A 22,776-nucleotide genomic window follows, 5' to 3' on the forward strand; every position below is an offset into this window, starting at 1 on the left:
AGGACCAAAGGGGATATCTGTTCAGGACAGCCAGTTGTGCTACTGATGCAATTCTGAATCACCTTGACATGCATGCTCATTGCAGCACCAAGAGAGTCACTGGAATGATACTAGGAATGCAGATTGCAACGTGCATGTCACTCCCTTTGAGGCTGAGATTAGCCCAATACTCCCAAACCCTGAGAAAACAGCTCCATCAAAAGAAGGATTTACCGAGGCATGCAACTTTGTTTGGTAACTAAATGGGACTTCCTGTACCAAACGCATCACAGATCCTCCAGGCAGTCCTAGACACTGTATAAAAGCGCTCACAACTCAGGGTCCTTCTAAACACTTCTCCACACTTCAGCTCCTCGGTCAACTGGGTAAGTCCAATTTGAATCAAACTCTTTCTAACATCAAGAGGTGTCACAGTAGGATCTATTTCCATTTAAGACTGAATCTTGCATGTACGCTCTGTGATTTTTATCAGGGATTAGAGTGTTGTTCCATACATAATTATCTTGTGTAGACAATCAGTAGCTGGTTGTGGTGGATCCATGATTTGAAGCCAAAGGTGGGGATTTTAGGAGCACCAAATGCAACTGAGAAACATATTTCCTAATAACTGGAAATTGATTTCGGGCATTTAAATCTTCCTAAAGTAATTTTAGAAAGTTTCTTAGCCATTTTTTTGCTTGGCTAGATTAGGAAGAAACTTTCCCAGTTTATTCCATACATGGCCAATTTAGGGGTCTTCTACTTTATTTGGAAGTAGCTGTTACTCCTCACTATTGGAGGCAGGAGAATTATTAAGCTGACAACTGGTGTGATCCAGTCTAGCAATTCCAATGTTCTTATGAGCAGAAATACCCATTGAAGATTCTTATACTCAGATGGTATAATTTATTGTCGCTCCATAGAAGTCAGTGGACCTGAACCCATTTTACCAGAGCTGAAGATCTTGTCCTTAGTGATTTATTTGAAGAAAAGAAAAGTTTCTGTTTATTCATCCACAAGTATTCGTGACTCCCAAGGTTTAGAAAGCCAAAGAGCCACATTCTGGCACTGGACTCAACTGGTTTGAATGCAGAGGTTGAATCTTCAAAGGAAAGCAAATGATAGCAGTATCCCAGCCATGTTCTCTTTGAGCAATGTCTATAATGGGCACCGAATCCCGGGGGTCCGTCAATGAAATAGTTACTCTTACTGGTTTTTCAGACAAAGTCATTGAGAAGGGTTCAAATGGGCCTGTTGGGAGGGAAGTTTACTGTGAGTGGATAAGAGGCATAGAAAGAGGAAATAGGGACCAATACGCAGCCACAAACATAGGGACTAAATCCACTCCTTCTCTCTCTTGGGCCCCACAGCGACATCACTGCAAGAGTAACCGAGTTTTGAGTCTTTTCTTCCACTGACACTAGTACCTTTTCTTTACTCTATTCCCTGTCAACCTCTGGAACTCCTTGCCAGAGGCTGTTGTGAAGGCCAGTACTATAATGGGGTTCAAGAGGGAGCTAGATAGATTCATGAAAGATAGGTCCATCAATGGCTATGAGCCAGGATGGGCAGGAGTGGTGTCCTCTGTTTTCCAGAAGCTGGGATTGGGTGACAGGGCATGGATCACTTGATGATAACCTGGTCTTTCCCTTTGGGGCACCTGCCATTGGCCACTGTCAGAGGACAGGATACTGGGCTTGATGGACCTTTGATCTGACCCAGTATGGCCATTCTTATCTTCTTATGTTTTGTTGTGTGTTTCAGGTTTGCACACAGAAAGATGTCTTGCTCCAGCCTGTGCTATCCAGAATGCGGGGTGGCCCAGCCCAGTCCAGTTTCTGGCAGCTGGAACGAGCCATGTGTTAGGCAGTGCCCTGACTCTGAAGTGGTCATCAGACCATCACCCGTTGTCGTGACCATCCCGGGACCAATTCTCAGCACTTTCCCTCAGCAGAGTGAAGTGGCAGCTGTAGGAGCACCTGTGGTCGGAGCCGGCTACGGGGGTTCATTCGGTTTGGGGGGATTGTACGGCTATGGAGGCCGTTACGGAGGATTGTATGGTTACGGGGGATCAGGTGCTTATGGAGGCCGTTACGGAGGATTGTATGGTTACGGGGGATTAGGTGCTTATGGGGGCCGTTATGGTTACGGGGGATTGAGTAGTTACGGGGGCCGTTATGGTGGACTGTGCGGTTACGGGGGATTGTATGGTTATGGGGGTGGTTTCGGGGGATTGTGTGGTTACGGGGGCCATTATGGTTACGGGGGCCCTTATGGCGGACTGTGCGGTTATGGGGGCCGTTATGGTGGACTGTGTGGTTACGGGGGAGGTTACGGTTATGGAGGATTATCCGGTTCCGGGGTATCTTGCCATAGGTACCTGAGTGGAAGCTGTACACCATGTTAAACCTTGCAGGAATATCAATGGTAAAAAAAAAAGACCAGGAAATGAAGAACAAGCTACAGATTCAGATGGAGATTTCAGAAGCGCTGTGCAGGCATGGCTCCACTTGAATTCATCGCGAGCTGTGTCTGCTCAGCGCCTTTGTCTCCTAGACCCATTTCTAATGTTATGCTTTAAACTTTTTCTGCCAATGCTTTCCCAACCACGTGCTTAGTCTCTTAGTCACATGTGGACTCATTCTGAATTACACTCAGGCTGTTTGCACTTACCCCTCAGTGTGAAGGAAACAGGGGCCTTAAAACAGGCATCAGTTGTATTTATTATCGCTTTAATTTGTTTGTCCAACTCTGCACCTGCGAAAAAGGAAAAACAACATCTCGCCTCAAATGCATCGCAAGGAAGCGGGTGATCAGTCGCAGCCCCTCTGGAAACACGTGAAATACCTTCTTTCTCTTGTGTATTATTTCTTTCTGTAACTGTGTATTGCAAATTTCATTCAGTCGCAGCCCCTCTGGAAACACGTGAAATACCTTCTTTCTCTTGTGTATTATTTCTATCTGTAACTGTGTATTGCAAATTTCATTCTCATTAAAAACTATGCTGCATCGTAATATCGGTCTTCTGGCTTTCCTTGTTCCTCCCTCCTTGTTTAGAAATCCTGCTGCATGAAATTCATCCCTGTAGAGCAGGCAGCACCAGACACCTCTCAAGTTGCAACTTTCGAAGGCATGGAGTGATAGGAGATTAAAGCCCTTTAAGTGGTTCATAGCGATGTGGAAGCTTTTCGAGATATTAAAAGATCACAGCTGTAGAGTTTGACAATCAAGTCTGTTTGCCACCATTGTTAATTCCTTGTTTCACCCTGGTCTGTCACAACGTAACGAAAACACAACAAAAGCTGAAGATCAAAAAGTTTCTACGTTATGCAGCTGCTGTTAGAAAGTTAAAAGGCTTAAAGAAACGCTCCTTATTCCTGGATAGGAGAGAACCTAGCCTGATTCTCCTTGACACTAAAGTCTTGTGACACTCCTCTGGCATTGGAAAGAGGCAGGAAAGTCACTACAAATGTAGGTCCCATACACCTTTAAGGCCCTGCTGCCTTTGCACTTTACAGAGTGGTGTAAAAACCCATAGCGCAGTAGAGAATCAGGCCCACTGTGTTGATAACAGTGGAAGCGCATAGCCAGGAAGGCATTAGAAGACCCATCCTGTGAATGATGGGAAACATTCGGCATGTTTGCAGAGGTGCTGATAAAGTGGAGCTCTTTTGTTATTTCACAAAGAGTTCGATGTACTCAGGACTTCTCAAAGACAGGCCTATGCGCTAAACCATCAATCTGTATCTTGCTGTTCATTTCCTGGTTCTTCCTTTTTCTTTGCATATGCCTACTGGGTTTAACAGAGCCCACTGTTTCCATTAAGGTACCCATGGCCCCATCACCATCCCCACAACACTATATTCCTCCCACAACCATAAAGTGCCTTGTAACCACAGAATCTTTTATGCTCAAATAAATTGGTTAGTCTCTAAGGTGCCACAAGTCCTCCTTTTCTTTTTCCTAACCATATGAATCCCGATAACCATGTCATGTCCCAGAACCAAAGGGACCCCCCAACTACATAAGCCTTCATAACGGTATAAGGTTCTATCACCACATACGTCCCCATCACCACCTCCAGTGTCAGCTGCTGCTGGAGATCCCACTGTGCTTTCCTGAGGGAAAGGACTGAGAATATTTTAGAGAGGGAGATGGGCGAAATTCGGGTATTTGTTCTCAATGAAGCTGTGATCTGGGGGTGAAAGGCTCATTGCTTAATGGCAAAAAGATTTATTCCTGTGCAATTCAGGTCTTTAACGCTGCAGCTTTAAATTTGTTATTGATCCTGGTGTATCTCTACAGAGAGGGATGCCCTCAGACATTTCTCTTGGTGATGCAGAGAGAATGGTGCTCACAGTACTCTGGAGGAAATAGTGACTGAGATGGATTTACTGCATTTCTTCAAGATTGGCAGGGATATAAACTCTTGTGCTTCAGGGCATCGTCCAATCGTCCGTGGGGGCAGATCGGATTGACGGGGGATAGTGAAAAAGTTCCTCTGTGGGCAGGTGATCCCATGCCTGTGTTCTGCTGGGTTTCTTGCACCTCCCTGTGAAGTCTCGGGCACTCACCACTGTGGGAGTGAGGCCTGATCTGCTGCAGCAATGCCTATGTTCTTCCCTTCCAAGGAGGGGTCAATAGGTATGGTATGACGTTGAAGAATAGAGCTGTGTTACCCTTAAATAACACCCGGTGGCAGATGGCTAAATCTCCCCTCACTGTGTGAGTATTACATCATGTCATTGAAGAGCCGGGATGGTCTGGATACATTTTTTTCTTTTGCGTTGTCAAATCAAAAATTTGATTAGTGCAAAATCCTCATTTTCCGGGAACTGAGACCCACGAAAATGTTGAAGAAAAACATAGTAGAAAATGCAAACTTGCTATGCGCAGTTCCTGCAATATCAAGCTATGGTACAGGCAGGGGGGTTTACATAAGAATGGTAATATGGAGTGCAAGGAGGAACAGCTTCCTAAAACACCATTAGATTCTTGTGCTGAAGTAATGGTCAGTGTACTAATCTCTTCATATCACAGAGGAGATTCCTGACTGCTGCAAATGACTTTGGTGTAATGTCATTTGTCTTTAGGGGTGGCCAGTATTCTTTTCCTTCCGAAAATCTGGGTGGCTATCCAGCAAAGACTCACACAGACACTTTCCATGAAGCACGTGATTGGTCTTTTTGAAATGAAAGGAAATATTTACATTCTTAAGGTGAAAATCTGTGTAAGACTTAGGAGGAAAAGACTTTTTGCAAAACAGATGATGCAAGGAAGAATTCCACCCCTGTGCAGAGAGCCTGCATAATGCTATGAACCACTTAAAGGGCTTTACTCTCCTACCACTCCATGCCTTCGAAAGTTGCAACTTGAGAGGTGTCTGGTGCTGCCTGCTCTACAGGGGTGAATTTCATGCAGCAGGATTTCTAAACAAGGAGGGAGGAACAAGGAAAGCCAGAAGACCGATATTACAGTGCAGCATAGTTTTTAATGAGAATGAAATTTGCAATACACAGTTACAGAAAGAAATAATACACAACAGAAAGAAGGTATTTCACGTGTTTCCAGAAGGGCTGCGACCGAATACCCGCTTCCTTGCGATGCATTTGAGGCAAGAAGTTGTTTTTCCTTTTTCGCAGGTGCAGAGTTGGACAAACAAATTCGAGTGATAATAAATACAACTAATGCCTGTCTTAAGGCCCCTCTTTCCGTCAGACTACGGGGTTAGTGCAAACAGCCTGAGTGTAATTCAGAATGAGTCCACATGTGACTGAGAGACTAAGCACGCGGTTGGGAAAGCATTGGCAGAAAGAGTTTATAAGCATAACATTAGAAATGGGTCTAGGAGACAAAGGCGCTGAGCAGACACAGCTCGCGTTGAATTCAAGTGGAGCCATGCCTGCACAGCGCTTCTGAAATCTCCATCTGAATCTGTAGCCTATTCTTCATTTCCTGGTCTTTTCTTTTACCATTGATATTCCTGCAGGGTTTAACATGGGGTAGAGCTTCCACTCAGGTACCTATGGCAAGATACCCCAGAACCGGATAATCCTCCATAACCGTAACCTCCCCCGTAACCACACCATCCACCATAACGGCCCCCGTAACCACTCAATCCCCCGAATCCATAACGGCCCCCGTAAGCACCTAATCCCCCGTAACCATACAATCCTCCATAATGGCCTCCATAGCCCCCGTACAATCCCCCCAAACCGAATGAACCCCCATAGCCGGCTCCGACCACAGGTGCTCCTACAGCTGCCACTTCACTCTGCTGAGGGAAATTGCTGAGAATTGGTCCTGGGATGGTCACGACAACTGGTGATGGTCTGATCACTATTTCGGAGTCAGGGCACTGCCTAACGCACGGCTCATTGAAGCTGCCAGAAACTGGACTGGGCCGGGCCACCCCGCATTCTGGATAGTACAGGCTGGAACAAGACATCTTTCTGTGATGGAGGTAAACCTGAAACACACAACAGGGAGTAGAGTAAAAAGAAAGTACATGTGCCAGTGAAAGAAAGGACTCAAACCTCAGTTACTGTAGTAGTGAGGTCTACGTGGGGCCCGAGAGAGACAGGAGGAGTGGACTTAGTTCCTATCTTTTTGGCTATATATTTGTTCCTATTTCCTCTTTCTTTGCCTCTTATCCACTCACACTAAATGTACCTCCCAATTGTCCCATTTGAAGCCCTCTCAGTGACCTGTCTAAAAACACCGCCTGGAATAAGTGTAATTATTTCTTTGAAGGATACCTGGGATGCTGTGACCGTTATAGACATTTCTCAAAGAGAACTTGGCTGGGATAATGCTGATCTTTTCCTTTCCCTTGAGGATTCAACCTCTGCATGCAAACCAGTTGAGTCCAGTGTCAGAGTGTGGCTCTTTGGTTTTCCAAACCCTGGGAGTCACCAATACTTGCTAAGGAAGGAACAGAAACTTTTCCTTTCTCCAAAGAAATCACTAAGGACAAGATCCTCAGCTCTGGTAAAATGGGTTCAGGTCCACTGACTTCCATGGAGCGACCCTAAATTACACCATCTGAGTGTAAGAATCTTCAGTGGGCATTTCTGCTCATAAGAATGTAGGAATTGCCAGATTGGATCACACTAGTTGTCAGCTTAATAATTCTCCTGGCTCCAACAGTGAGGAGTCACAGCTCCTTCAGCATAAAGAAGACCCCCTGAATTGGCCATTTATGGCCTAAGGTGGCGAAGTTTCTTCCTAATCTATCCCAGAGAAAAATGGCTGAGGAACTTTCTAATATTACTTTAAAGATTTAAATGCTCTAATTCTATTTCCAGTTAATCGGAAATATGTTTCCCAATTGCATATGGTGCTCCTAAAATCCCCACCTGTGGCTCCGAATCATGGATCCACCAGCACTTGCAAGTGAATAACTACAAAAGACGATAATGGAGAAACACCCTCGTCCCTAATAAAAATACAGAGAGTATGTACAAGAGTTAGTCTTAAAATGAAAATGGACCCTACTGTGACAGCTCTTGTGTTGGAAAGAGATTGAGTCCAATTGGACTTACCCAGTTCACCGAGGAGACGAAGTCCAAAGAAGCGTTTAGAAGAGACCTGAGCAGTGAATCCTTTTATACAGTTTTTAGGACTGCCTGGAGGATCTGCGTTGCATTTGGTACAGGAAGTCCTAACTAGTTACCAAACAAAGTATAATGCCTCGGTAAATGCTCCCTTTGAACCTGCTGTTTTCTCAGGGTTTGGGATTATTGGACTAATCCTAATAATGCACGTTGCAGTCTGCATTGCTTGTGTCATTCCACTGACTCTCTTGGTGGTGCAATGAGAATGCATGTCAAGGTGATTCAGAGCTGCATCAGTAGCACAACTGGCTGTCCTGAGCAGATAGCCCCTTTGGTCCTTTCTGTTCATACTGGTCATTCTTGGGGGCACTGGACATTTCATTATAAACCTGCTTGGAAGCAGAGAGCTATTTTTCTGCATTCTCACAACCTCCATCCCCATCTCAGATCCAATTCCCTTTGTAATCAATTGGAAATATTCCTTTGCCTTCAGTGCGTTTCCTGTCATGACCTTAAGTCTCAAATTCACCCTTTGGCGGGGGGATCGAACAATGCCTATGGACAACTTTAGTTCTACTTTAAACTTTCAAACTATGTCTTAGCATGGACTTAGGTATAGTACAAGCCTTTGTGATGACCCTCTGCCCAGGAGTGAATTTCAACCTACAGTGATTAAATGAAGGCATTGACACTGCTCAGGTTAGAGCAGTCAGGTTACCTTAAACTTTCAAAGAACGTTTTCGCAAGGACTTGCTTTGAAGTTGAAGCAACTGTGCTGATTTCCACCATGAGAGCATCTTCATTTTCCTATATAATAATTTTAAAAAATACCAAATGCAAAATTACATTTGAATGAAAATGCAATATCCCCAAATTCTTTGGCTTTGAATCATGACCTGATTAAAGGAATAACACAAGAAACCTTGGCCTCTATTTTTTTCAAGTGACTCTATTAGTGAATGCAGAGGCTTCTAATCCCAAAACAATTTAATAATAGTCTCAGAATACAACTCTTTGCATTTATGAAACACCAATGAGTGTTCTTCGGTGGTTTGAAATCTTCAGTTCAAAGAACACTGAACAATTTCCAGTCTGAACATCCTCACTATCCCTGATTTCTAGGTAGAGAAAAAAGAAGCACATTGAGGTGAAGGTTGCACGGGTATGAGTTCCAGAAACAGAAATACAGCCCAATACTTCTGACTCCTCCTACCACGGGCTAAGCACGTGCTCCATCCCTGTGACACCCTTTTTTTGGAAGATACGTTTAGGGCATTCTGCAGAAAGCTTTTCAGCTGTAGTTGGAATGATCTGTAAAGTAGAAAATACACCCCCAATGCCACTTCTTCTAACCTGAGCAGTGTCAATCCCTTCATTTAATCACTGTAGGTTGAAATTCACTGCCCAAGTTCCTTAGATAGCGAGTTTTTGATGCTTGAATGATATACTATGATTTGCAATGCTACCACCGCCAAGGAAAAGATAGAAATTGCGAGACTTGTAATTCCTTTGGAGAAGTGTTGTCCTCAAGTGTAAAGAAGAAACAATTAAAGTGTATCAAACGTTAGTCTTTTTTTCATTGTTGATGCTTAGATCCAAGGATGCACACATTTTTTAGCAAGAGATATTACTAATGTCGTCTTGTAACAGCGTGTAACAGGGGTGAACCTCGAACTTACTCTGTGTTACGAGGAGTCAGAACTATTGGGTTGTATTTCTGTTTCTGGAACTGACCCCCGTGTGACCTTCACCTCCACGTGCCTCTTGTTCTATGCCAAAAAAAACAAGGATAGTAAGGTTGTTACGGGTGGAAGTTTTTCGGCGTTCGCAGAACGCAAGATTCCAAAGCACCTGACAAACACGTATTGGTGTTTCACACATAAAAAGGGTTGTATTCTTAGAAGATTAATAAATTGTTCCTGGGATTAGACGCCTCTGCAATGAGTAATAGAGTCACTTAAAAAAAAAATAGAGGCCACGGGCTCTCATGTCATTCCTTTAATCAGGTCGTGATTCAAAGCCAAAGAATTTGGGGATATTTCATTTTCATTCTAATGTAATTTTGCATTTGGTGTATTTATAGGAAAACGAAGGGGCTCCCTTGGCGTTAATCCGCAGAGTTGCTTCAAACTGAAAGAGGTGCAGGGCCTTAAAGTCAAAGGAGGACATTTCTGCCTTCTTCCCTGGATATAGAATGCACTCCTAGAGATATATTTTACACTTAAAACAACATTCTGGTTCTTGCAGGAATGTTTTATGCAACATAACCTGTGGCTGGTGGGACATGTCTAGTTGGCAGCCAGTATCAAGTCGAGTGCCTCAAGAGTCGGTCCTGGGGCCGGTTTTGTTCACTATCTTCATAAATGATCTGGAGGACGGTGCGGATTGCACCCTCAGCAAGTTTGCAGATGACACTAAACTGGGAGAAGCGGTAGATACGCTGGAGGGTAGGGATAGGATACAGAGGGCCCTAGACAAATTAGAGAATTGGGCCAAAAAGAAATCTGACGAGGTTCAACAAGGACAAGTGCAGAGTCCTGCACTTAGGACGGAAGAATCCCATGCACCGCTACAGACTAGGGACCAAATGGCTCGGCAGCAGTTCTGCAAAAAAGGACCTAGGGGTTACAGTGGACGAGAAGCTAGATATGAGTTGCCAAGAAGGCCAATGGCATTTTGGGATGTATAAGTAGGGGCATTGCCAGCAGATTGAGGGACGTGATCATTCCCCTCTAGTCAACATTGGTGAGGCCTCATCTGGAGTACTGTGTCCAGTTTTGGGCCCCACACTAGAAGAAGGATGTGGAAAAATTGGAAAGAGTCCAGCGGAGGGCAACAAAAATGATTAGGGGAGTGGAACACATGACTTATGAGGAGAGGCTGAGGGAACTGGGATTGTTCAGTCTGCAGAAGAGAAGAATGAGGGGGGATTTGATAGCTGCTTTCAACTACCTGAAAGGGGGTTCCAAAGAGGATGGCTCCAGACTGTTCTCAGTGGTAGCTGATGACAGAACAAGGAGTAACGGTCTCAAGTTGCAGTGGGGGAGGTTTAGGTTGGATACTAGGAAAAACATTTTCACTAGGAGGGTGGTGAAACACTGGAATGCGTTACCTAGGGAGGTGGTGGAATCTCCCTCCTTAGATATTTTTAAGGTCAGGCTTGACAAAGCCTTGGCTGGGATGATTTAGTTGGGGATTGGTCCTGCTTTGAGCAAGGGGTTGGACTAGATGACCTCCTGAGGTCCCTTCCAACCCTGATATTCTATGATTCTATGGTTTCTAACAGAGTACAAATTTAATGATTTAACTGAAAACCTTTCTAGAAAAGAGCACTGCTTCCTTCAACTCCCCCCTATCCCTTCCATGGACCCATGAGTAAATCTGGTCTAGAAAACCCTTTGAGATACCATTGGTGACACAAGTGGCGGTCCTATGTTAGGTCAAGGTTTAATCATCGTAAGGTGAAATTCACCTCTGGGCAGAGGGCCAACACAAAGGCCCATGCTCCACTGAAGTCCCTACTCAGAGGTAGTTTGAAAGTTTGAAGTGGGGCTAAAATTGTCCACAGGCATCGTACTATCCCCCTGCCAAAAAGTGAATTTGAGACTTAAGGTCATGACAGGAAAGACACTGAAGGCAATGGAATGATTCCGATTGTTTTCAAAGGGAATTGGATCTGACCCGTTGGGGATGGAGCTTGTGAGAAAGCAGAAAAATGGATCTTTGCTTCCTGGCAAGTTTATCATGAACTGTAGAATGCCCCTAACAATGACCTGCATGAACTGAAAGGACCAAAGGGGATATCTGTTCAGGACAGCCAGTTGTGCTACTGATGCAATTCTGAATCACCTTGACATGCATGCTCATTGCAGCACCAAGAGAGTCACTGGAATGATACTAGGAATGCAGATTGCAACGTGCATGTCACTCCCTTTGAGGCTGAGATTAGCCCAATACTCCCAAACCCTGAGAAAACAGCTCCATCAAAAGAAGGATTTACCGAGGCATGCAACTTTGTTTGGTAACTAAATGGGACTTCCTGTACCAAACGCATCACAGATCCTCCAGGCAGTCCTAGACACTGTATAAAAGCGCTCACAACTCAGGGTCCTTCTAAACACTTCTCCACACTTCAGCTCCTCGGTCAACTGGGTAAGTCCAATTTGAATCAAACTCTTTCTAACATCAAGAGGTGTCACAGTAGGATCTATTTCCATTTAAGACTGAATCTTGCATGTACGCTCTGTGATTTTTATCAGGGATTAGAGTGTTGTTCCATACATAATTATCTTGTGTAGACAATCAGTAGCTGGTTGTGGTGGATCCATGATTTGAAGCCAAAGGTGGGGATTTTAGGAGCACCAAATGCAACTGAGAAACATATTTCCTAATAACTGGAAATTGATTTCGGGCATTTAAATCTTCCTAAAGTAATTTTAGAAAGTTTCTTAGCCATTTTTTTGCTTGGCTAGATTAGGAAGAAACTTTCCCAGTTTATTCCATACATGGCCAATTTAGGGGTCTTCTACTTTATTTGGAAGTAGCTGTTACTCCTCACTATTGGAGGCAGGAGAATTATTAAGCTGACAACTGGTGTGATCCAGTCTAGCAATTCCAATGTTCTTATGAGCAGAAATACCCATTGAAGATTCTTATACTCAGATGGTATAATTTATTGTCGCTCCATAGAAGTCAGTGGACCTGAACCCATTTTACCAGAGCTGAGGATCTTGTCCTTAGTGATTTATTTGAAGAAAAGAAAAGTTTCTGTTTATTCATCCACAAGTATTCGTGACTCCCAAGGTTTAGAAAGCCAAAGAGCCACATTCTGGCACTGGACTCAACTGGTTTGAATGCAGAGGTTGAATCTTCAAAGGAAAGCAAATGATAGCAGTATCCCAGCCATGTTCTCTTTGAGCAATGTCTATAATGGACACCGAATCCCGGGGGTCCGTCAATGAAATAGTTACTCTTACTGGTTTTTCAGACAAAGTCATTGAGAAGGGTTCAAATGGGCCTGTTGGGAGGGAAGTTTACTGTGAGTGGATAAGAGGCATAGAAAGAGGAAATAGGGACCAATACGCAGCCACAAACATAGGGACTAAATCCACTCCTTCTCTCTCTTGGGCCCCACAGCGACATCACTGCAAGAGTAACCGAGTTTTGAGTCTTTTCTTCCACTGACACTAGTACCTTTTCTTTACTCTATTCCCTGTCAACCTCTGGAACTCCTTGCCAGAGGCTGTTGTGAAGGCCAGTACTATAATGGGGTTCAAGAGGGAGCTAGATAGATTCATGAAAGATAGGTCCATCAATGGCTATGAGCCAGGATGGGCAGGAGTGGTGTCCTCTGTTTTCCAGAAGCTGGGATTGGGTGACAGGGCATGGATCACTTGATGATAACCTGGTCTTTCCCTTTGGGGCACCTGCCATTGGCCACTGTCAGAGGACAGGATACTGGGCTTGATGGACCTTTGATCTGACCCAGTATGGCCATTCTTATCTTCTTATGTTTTGTTGTGTGTTTCAGGTTTGCACACAGAAAGATGTCTTGCTCCAGCCTGTGCTATCCAGAATGCGGGGTGGCCCAGCCCAGTCCAGTTTCTGGCAGCTGGAACGAGCCATGTGTTAGGCAGTGCCCTGACTCTGAAGTGGTCATCAGACCATCACCCGTTGTCGTGACCATCCCGGGACCAATTCTCAGCACTTTCCCTCAGCAGAGTGAAGTGGCAGCTGTAGGAGCACCTGTGGTCGGAGCCGGCTACGGGGGTTCATTCGGTTTGGGGGGATTGTACGGCTATGGAGGCCGTTACGGAGGATTGTATGGTTACGGGGGATCAGGTGCTTATGGAGGCCGTTACGGAGGATTGTATGGTTACGGGGGATTAGGTGCTTATGGGGGCCGTTATGGTTACGGGGGATTGAGTAGTTACGGGGGCCGTTATGGTGGACTGTGCGGTTACGGGGGATTGTATGGTTATGGGGGTGGTTTCGGGGGATTGTGTGGTTACGGGGGCCATTATGGTTACGGGGGCCCTTATGGCGGACTGTGCGGTTATGGGGGCCGTTATGGTGGACTGTGTGGTTACGGGGGAGGTTACGGTTATGGAGGATTATCCGGTTCCGGGGTATCTTGCCATAGGTACCTGAGTGGAAGCTGTACACCATGTTAAACCTTGCAGGAATATCAATGGTAAAAAAAAAAGACCAGGAAATGAAGAACAAGCTACAGATTCAGATGGAGATTTCAGAAGCGCTGTGCAGGCATGGCTCCACTTGAATTCATCGCGAGCTGTGTCTGCTCAGCGCCTTTGTCTCCTAGACCCATTTCTAATGTTATGCTTTAAACTTTTTCTGCCAATGCTTTCCCAACCACGTGCTTAGTCTCTTAGTCACATGTGGACTCATTCTGAATTACACTCAGGCTGTTTGCACTTACCCCTCAGTGTGAAGGAAACAGGGGCCTTAAAACAGGCATCAGTTGTATTTATTATCGCTTTAATTTGTTTGTCCAACTCTGCACCTGCGAAAAAGGAAAAACAACATCTCGCCTCAAATGCATCGCAAGGAAGCGGGTGATCAGTCGCAGCCCCTCTGGAAACACGTGAAATACCTTCTTTCTCTTGTGTATTATTTCTTTCTGTAACTGTGTATTGCAAATTTCATTCAGTCGCAGCCCCTCTGGAAACACGTGAAATACCTTCTTTCTCTTGTGTATTATTTCTATCTGTAACTGTGTATTGCAAATTTCATTCTCATTAAAAACTATGCTGCATCGTAATATCGGTCTTCTGGCTTTCCTTGTTCCTCCCTCCTTGTTTAGAAATCCTGCTGCATGAAATTCATCCCTGTAGAGCAGGCAGCACCAGACACCTCTCAAGTTGCAACTTTCGAAGGCATGGAGTGATAGGAGATTAAAGCCCTTTAAGTGGTTCATAGCGATGTGGAAGCTTTTCGAGATATTAAAAGATCACAGCTGTAGAGTTTGACAATCAAGTCTGTTTGCCACCATTGTTAATTCCTTGTTTCACCCTGGTCTGTCACAATGTAACGAAAACACAACAAAAGCTGAAGATCAAAAAGTTTCTACGTTATGCAGCTGCTGTTAGAAAGTTAAAAGGCTTAAAGAAACGCTCCTTATTCCTGGATAGGAGAGAACCTAGCCTGATTCTCCTTGACACTAAAGTCTTGTGACACTCCTCTGGCATTGGAAAGAGGCAGGAAAGTCACTACAAATGTAGGTCCCATACACCTTTAAGGCCCTGCTGCCTTTGCACTTTACAGAGTGGTGTAAAAACCCATAGCGCAGTAGAGAATCAGGCCCACTGTGTTGATAACAGTGGAAGCGCATAGCCAGGAAGGCATTAGAAGACCCATCCTGTGAATGATGGGAAACATTCGGCATGTTTGCAGAGGTGCTGATAAAGTGGAGCTCTTTTGTTATTTCACAAAGAGTTCGATGTACTCAGGACTTCTCAAAGACAGGCCTATGCGCTAAACCATCAATCTGTATCTTGCTGTTCATTTCCTGGTTCTTCCTTTTTCTTTGCATATGCCTACTGGGTTTAACAGAGCCCACTGTTTCCATTAAGGTACCCATGGCCCCATCACCATCCCCACAACACTATATTCCTCCCACAACCATAAAGTGCCTTGTAACCACAGAATCTTTTATGCTCAAATAAATTGGTTAGTCTCTAAGGTGCCACAAGTCCTCCTTTTCTTTTTCCTAACCATATGAATCCCGATAACCATGTCATGTCCCAGAACCAAAGGGACCCCCCAACTACATAAGCCTCCATAACGGTATAAGGTTCTATCACCACATACGTCCCCATCACCACCTCCAGTGTCAGCTGCTGCTGGAGATCCCACTGTGCTTTCCTGAGGGAAAGGACTGAGAATATTTTAGAGAGGGAGATGGGCGAAATTCGGGTATTTGTTCTCAATGAAGCTGTGATCTGGGGGTGAAAGGCTCATTGCTTAATGGCAAAAAGATTTATTCCTGTGCAATTCAGGTCTTTAACGCTGCAGCTTTAAATTTGTTATTGATCCTGGTGTATCTCTACAGAGAGGGATGCCCTCAGACATTTCTCTTGGTGATGCAGAGAGAATGGTGCTCACAGTACTCTGGAGGAAATAGTGACTGAGATGGATTTACTGCATTTCTTCAAGATTGGCAGGGATATAAACTCTTGTGCTTCAGGGCATCGTCCAATCGTCCGTGGGGGCAGATCGGATTGACGGGGGATAGTGAAAAAGTTCCTCTGTGGGCAGGTGATCCCATGCCTGTGTTCTGCTGGGTTTCTTGCACCTCCCTGTGAAGTCTCGGGCACTCACCACTGTGGGAGAGAGGCCTGATCTGCTGCAGCAATGCCTATGTTCTTCCCTTCCAAGGAGGGGTCAATAGGTATGGTATGATGTTGAAGAATAGAGCTGTGTTACCCTTAAATAACACCCGGTGGCAGATGGCTAAATCTCCCCTCACTGTGTGAGTATTACGTCATGTCATTGAAGAGCCGGGATGGTCTGGATACATTTTTTTCTTTTGCGTTGTCAAATCAAAAATTTGATTAGTGCAAAATCCTCATTTTCCGGGAACTGAGACCCACAAAAATGTTGAAGAAAAACATAGTAGAAAATGCAAACTTGCTATGCGCAGTTCCTGCAATATCAAGCTATGGTACAGGCAGGGGGGTTTACATAAGAATGGTAATATGGAGTGCAAGGAGGAACAGCTTCCTAAAACACCATTAGATTCTTGTACTGAAGTAATGGTCAGTGTACTAATCTCTTCATATCACAGAGGAGATTCCTGACTGCTGCAAATGACTTTGGTGTAATGTCATTTGTCTTTAGGGGTGGCCAGTATTCTTTTCCTTCCGAAAATCTGGGTGGCTATCCAGCAAAGACTCACACAGACACTTTCCATGAAGCACGTGATTGGTCTTTTTGAAATGAAAGGAAATATTTACATTCTTAAGGTGAAAATCTGTGTAAGACTTAGGAGGAAAAGACTTTTTGCAAAACAGATGATGCAAGGAAGAATTCCACCCCTGTGCAGAGAGCCTGCATAATGCTATGAACCACTTAAAGGGCTTTACTCTCCTACCACTCCATGCCTTCGAAAGTTGCAACTTGAGAGGTGTCTGGTGCTGCCTGCTCTACAGGGGTGAATTTCATGCAGCAGGATTTCTAAACAAGGAGGGAGGAACAAGGAAAGCCAGAAGACCGATATTACAGTGCAGCATAGTTTTTAATGAGAATGAAATTTGCAATACACAGTTACAGAAAGAAATAATACACAACAGAAAGAAGGTATTTCACGTGTTTCCAGAAGGGCTGCGACCGAATACCCGCTTCCTTGCGATGCATTTGAGGCAAGAAGTTGTTTTTCCTTTTTCGCAGGTGCAGAGTTGGACAAACAAATTCGAGTGATAATAAATACAACTAATGCCTGTCTTAAGGCCCCTCTTTCCGTCAGACTACGGGGTTAGTGCAAACAGCCTGAGTGTAATTCAGAATGAGTCCACATGTGACTGAGAGACTAAGCACGCGGTTGGGAAAGCATTGGCAGAAAGAGTTTATAAGCATAACATTAGAAATGGGTCTAGGAGACAAAGGCGCTGAGCAGACACAGCTCGCGTTGAATTCAAGTGGAGCCATGCCTGCACAGCGCTTCTGAAATCTCCATCTGAATCTGTAGCCTATTCTTCATTTCCTGGTCTTTTCTTTTACCATTGATATTCCTGCAGGGTTTAACATGGGGTAGAGCTTCCACTCAGGTACCTATGGCAAGATACCCCAGAACCGGATAATCCTCCATAACCGTAACCTCCCCCGTAACCACACCATCCACCATAACGGCCCCCGTAACCACTCAATCCCCCGAATCCATAACGGCCCCCGTAAGCACCTAATCCCCCGTAACCATACAATCCTCCATAATGGCCTCCATAGCCCCCGTACAATCCCCCCAAACCGAATGAACCCCCATAGCCGGCTCCGACCACAGGTGCTCCTACAGCTGCCACTTCACTCTGCTGAGGGAAATTGCTGAGAATTGGTCCTGGGATGGTCACGACAACTGGTGATGGTCTGATCACTATTTCGGAGTCAGGGCACTGCCTAACGCACGGCTCATTGAAGCTGCCAGAAACTGGACTGGGCCGGGCCACCCCGCATTCTGGATAGTACAGACTGGAACAAGACATCTTTCTGTGATGGAGGTAAACCTGAAACACACAACAGGGAGTAGAGTAAAAAGAAAGTACATGTGCCAGTGAAAGAAAGGACTCAAACCTCAGTTACTGTAGTAGTGAGGTCTACGTGGGGCCCGAGAGAGACAGGAGGAGTGGACTTAGTTCCTATCTTTTTGGCTATATATTTGTTCCTATTTCCTCTTTCTTTGCCTCTTATCCACTCACACTAAATGTACCTCCCAATTGTCCCATTTGAAGCCCTCTCAGTGACCTGTCTAAAAACACCGCCTGGAATAAGTGTAATTATTTCTTTGAAGGATACCTGGGATGCTGTGACCGTTATAGACATTTCTCAAAGAGAACTTGGCTGGGATAATGCTGATCTTTTCCTTTCCCTTGAGGATTCAACCTCTGCATGCAAACCAGTTGAGTCCAGTGTCAGAGTGTGGCTCTTTGGTTTTCCAAACCCTGGGAGTCACCAATACTTGCTAAGGAAGGAACAGAAACTTTTCCTTTCTCCAAAGAAATCACTAAGGACAAGATCCTCAGCTCTGGTAAAATGGGTTCAGGTCCACTGACTTCCATGGAGCGACCCTAAATTACACCATCTGAGTGTAAGAATCTTCAGTGGGCATTTCTGCTCATAAGAATGTAGGAATTGCCAGATTGGATCACACTAGTTGTCAGCTTAATAATTCTCCTGGCTCCAACAGTGAGGAGTCACAGCTCCTTCAGCATAAAGAAGATCCCCTGAATTGGCCATTTATGGCCTAAGGTGGCGAAGTTTCTTCCTAATCTATCCCAGAGAAAAATGGCTGAGGAACTTTCTAATATTACTTTAAAGATTTAAATGCTCTAATTCTATTTCCAGTTAATCGGAAATATGTTTCCCAATTGCATATGGTGCTCCTAAAATCCCCACCTGTGGCTCCGAATCATGGATCCACCAGCACTTGCAAGTGAATAACTACAAAAGACGATAATGGAGAAACACCCTCGTCCCTAATAAAAATACAGAGAGTATGTACAAGAGTTAGTCTTAAAATGAAAATGGACCCTACTGTGACAGCTCTTGTGTTGGAAAGAGATTGAGTCCAATTGGACTTACCCAGTTCACTGAGGAGACGAAGTCCAAAGAAGCGTTTAGAAGAGACCTGAGCAGTGAATCCTTTTATACAGTTTTTAGGACTGCCTGGAGGATCTGCGTTGCATTTGGTACAGGAAGTCCTAACTAGTTACCAAACAAAGTATAATGCCTCGGTAAATGCTCCCTTTGAACCTGCTGTTTTCTCAGGGTTTGGGATTATTGGACTAATCCTAATAATGCACGTTGCAGTCTGCATTGCTTGTGTCATTCCACTGACTCTCTTGGTGGTGCAATGAGAATGCATGTCAAGGTGATTCAGAGCTGCATCAGTAGCACAACTGGCTGTCCTGAGCAGATAGCCCCTTTGGTCCTTTCTGTTCATACTGGTCATTCTTGGGGGCACTGGACATTTCATTATAAACCTGCTTGGAAGCAGAGAGCTATTTTTCTGCATTCTCACAACCTCCATCCCCATCTCAGATCCAATTCCCTTTGTAATCAATTGGAAATATTCCTTTGCCTTCAGTGCGTTTCCTGTCATGACCTTAAGTCTCAAATTCACCCTTTGGCGGGGGGATCGAACAATGCCTATGGACAACTTTAGTTCTACTTTAAACTTTCAAACTATGTCTTAGCATGGACTTAGGTATAGTACAAGCCTTTGTGATGACCCTCTGCCCAGGAGTGAATTTCAACCTACAGTGATTAAATGAAGGCATTGACACTGCTCAGGTTAGAGCAGTCAGGTTACCTTAAACTTTCAAAGAACGTTTTCGCAAGGACTTGCTTTGAAGTTGAAGCAACTGTGCTGATTTCCACCATGAGAGCATCTTCATTTTCCTATATAATAATTTTAAAAAATACCAAATGCAAAATTACATTTGAATGAAAATGCAATATCCCCAAATTCTTTGGCTTTGAATCATGACCTGATTAAAGGAATAACACAAGAAACCTTGGCCTCTATTTTTTTCAAGTGACTCTATTAGTGAATGCAGAGGCTTCTAATCCCAAAACAATTTAATAATAGTCTCAGAATACAACTCTTTGCATTTATGAAACACCAATGAGTGTTCTTCGGTGGTTTGAAATCTTCAGTTCAAAGAACACTGAACAATTTCCAGTCTGAACATCCTCACTATCCCTGATTTCTAGGTAGAGAAAAAAGAAGCACATTGAGGTGAAGGTTGCACGGGTATGAGTTGCAGAAACAGAAATACAGCCCAATACTTCTGACTCCTCCTACCACGGGCTAAGCACGTGCTCCATCCCTGTGACACCCTTTTTTTGGAAGATACGTTTAGGGCATTCTGCAGAAAGCTTTTCAGCTGTAGTTGGAATGATCTGTAAAGTAGAAAATACACCCCCAATGCCACTTCTTCTAACCTGAGCAGTGTCAATCCCTTCATTTAATCACTGTAGGTTGAAATTCACTGCCCAAGTTCCTTAGATAGCGAGTTTTTGATGCTTGAATGATATACTATGATTTGCAATGCTACCACCGCCAAGGAAAAGATAGAAATTGCGAGACTTGTAATTCCTTTGGAGAAGTGTTGTCCTCAAGTGTAAAGAAGAAACAATTAAAGTGTATCAAACGTTAGTCTTTTTTTCATTGTTGATGCTTAGATCCAAGGATGCACACATTTTTTAGCAAGAGATATTACTAATGTCGTCTTGTAACAGCGTGTAACAGGGGTGAACCTCGAACTTACTCTGTGTTACGAGGAGTCAGAACTATTGGGTTGTATTTCTGTTTCTGGAACTGACCCCCGTGTGACCTTCACCTCCACGTGCCTCTTGTTCTATGCCAAAAAAAACAAGGATAGTAAGGTTGTTACGGGTGGAAGTTTTTCGGCGTTCGCAGAACGCAAGATTCCAAAGCACCTGACAAACACGTATTGGTGTTTCACACATAAAAAGGGTTGTATTCTTAGAAGATTAATAAATTGTTCCTGGGATTAGACGCCTCTGCAATGAGTAATAGAGTCACTTAAAAAAAAAATAGAGGCCACGGGCTCTCATGTCATTCCTTTAATCAGGTCGTGATTCAAAGCCAAAGAATTTGGGGATATTTCATTTTCATTCTAATGTAATTTTGCATTTGGTGTATTTATAGGAAAACGAAGGGGCTCCCTTGGCGTTAATCCGCAGAGTTGCTTCAAACTGAAAGAGGTGCAGGGCCTTAAAGTCAAAGGAGGACATTTCTGCCTTCTTCCCTGGATATAGAATGCACTCCTAGAGATATATTTTACACTTAAAACAACATTCTGGTTCTTGCAGGAATGTTTTATGCAACATAACCTGTGGCTGGTGGGACATGTCTAGTTGGCAGCCAGTATCAAGTCGAGTGCCTCAAGAGTCGGTCCTGGGGCCGGTTTTGTTCACTATCTTCATAAATGATCTGGAGGACGGTGCGGATTGCACCCTCAGCAAGTTTGCAGATGACACTAAACTGGGAGAAGCGGTAGATACGCTGGAGGGTAGGGATAGGATACAGAGGGCCCTAGACAAATTAGAGAATTGGGCCAAAAAGAAATCTGACGAGGTTCAACAAGGACAAGTGCAGAGTCCTGCACTTAGGACGGAAGAATCCCATGCACCGCTACAGACTAGGGACCAAATGGCTCGGCAGCAGTTCTGCAAAAAAGGACCTAGGGGTTACAGTGGACGAGAAGCTAGATATGAGTTGCCAAGAAGGCCAATGGCATTTTGGGATGTATAAGTAGGGGCATTGCCAGCAGATTGAGGGACGTGATCATTCCCCTCTAGTCAACATTGGTGAGGCCTCATCTGGAGTACTGTGTCCAGTTTTGGGCCCCACACTAGAAGAAGGATGTGGAAAAATTGGAAAGAGTCCAGCGGAGGGCAACAAAAATGATTAGGGGAGTGGAACACATGACTTATGAGGAGAGGCTGAGGGAACTGGGATTGTTCAGTCTGCAGAAGAGAAGAATGAGGGGGGATTTGATAGCTGCTTTCAACTACCTGAAAGGGGGTTCCAAAGAGGATGGCTCCAGACTGTTCTCAGTGGTAGCTGATGACAGAACAAGGAGTAACGGTCTCAAGTTGCAGTGGGGGAGGTTTAGGTTGGATACTAGGAAAAACATTTTCACTAGGAGGGTGGTGAAACACTGGAATGCGTTACCTAGGGAGGTGGTGGAATCTCCCTCCTTAGATATTTTTAAGGTCAGGCTTGACAAAGCCTTGGCTGGGATGATTTAGTTGGGGATTGGTCCTGCTTTGAGCAAGGGGTTGGACTAGATGACCTCCTGAGGTCCCTTCCAACCCTGATATTCTATGATTCTATGGTTTCTAACAGAGTACAAATTTAATGATTTAACTGAAAACCTTTCTAGAAAAGAGCACTGCTTCCTTCAACTCCCCCCTATCCCTTCCATGGACCCATGAGTAAATCTGGTCTAGAAAACCCTTTGAGATACCATTGGTGACACAAGTGGCGGTCCTATGTTAGGTCAAGGTTTAATCATCGTAAGGTGAAATTCACCTCTGGGCAGAGGGCCAACACAAAGGCCCATGCTCCACTGAAGTCCCTACTCAGAGGTAGTTTGAAAGTTTGAAGTGGGGCTAAAATTGTCCACAGGCATCGTACTATCCCCCTGCCAAAAAGTGAATTTGAGACTTAAGGTCATGACAGGAAAGACACTGAAGGCAATGGAATGATTCCGATTGTTTTCAAAGGGAATTGGATCTGACCCGTTGGGGATGGAGCTTGTGAGAAAGCAGAAAAATGGATCTTTGCTTCCTGGCAAGTTTATCATGAACTGTAGAATGCCCCTAACAATGACCTGCATGAACTGAAAGGACCAAAGGGGATATCTGTTCAGGACAGCCAGTTGTGCTACTGATGCAATTCTGAATCACCTTGACATGCATGCTCATTGCAGCACCAAGAGAGTCACTGGAATGATACTAGGAATGCAGATTGCAACGT

At 44.4% G+C, this 22,776-nt stretch overlaps 2 protein-coding genes and 1 pseudogene across 3 annotated transcripts; 2 read left to right on the forward strand and 1 right to left on the reverse strand.

Annotated features, from left to right (window-relative positions):
• Nucleotides 1-259: 259 nt before the first annotated feature.
• Nucleotides 260-2,994, forward strand: LOC311512543 (uncharacterized protein). The gene is made up of 2 exons (XM_084613808.1): nucleotides 260-365; nucleotides 1,744-2,994. The coding sequence occupies exon 2, from the start codon at nucleotides 1,760-1,762 to the stop codon at nucleotides 2,384-2,386; it is 627 nt and encodes a 208-aa protein (XP_084469934.1). The 5' UTR covers nucleotides 260-365; nucleotides 1,744-1,759; the 3' UTR covers nucleotides 2,387-2,994.
• An 8,587-nt stretch (nucleotides 2,995-11,581) lies between these two features.
• On the forward strand, nucleotides 11,582-14,316 carry LOC311512057 (uncharacterized protein). The gene is made up of 2 exons (XM_084613076.1): nucleotides 11,582-11,687; nucleotides 13,066-14,316. Exon 2 carries the CDS (start codon nucleotides 13,082-13,084, stop codon nucleotides 13,706-13,708), a length of 627 nt encoding a protein of 208 aa, XP_084469202.1. The 5' UTR covers nucleotides 11,582-11,687; nucleotides 13,066-13,081; the 3' UTR covers nucleotides 13,709-14,316.
• Nucleotides 14,317-16,772: 2,456 nt separating this feature from the next.
• Nucleotides 16,773-18,868, reverse strand: LOC311512101 (feather keratin 4 pseudogene; annotated as a pseudogene). Its single transcript has 2 exons — nucleotides 18,846-18,868; nucleotides 16,773-17,770 (listed from the first exon to the last, which is right to left on the reverse strand). The product of its transcript is annotated as a feather keratin 4 pseudogene (transcript).
• Between the last annotated feature and the right edge of the window lie 3,908 nt (nucleotides 18,869-22,776).

The sequence above is a fragment of the Lepidochelys olivacea genome (assembly GCF_965140295.1).
Source record: "Lepidochelys olivacea isolate rLepOli2 genome assembly, chromosome: 24".
Classification (NCBI taxonomy): Eukaryota; Metazoa; Chordata; order Testudines; family Cheloniidae; genus Lepidochelys; species Lepidochelys olivacea.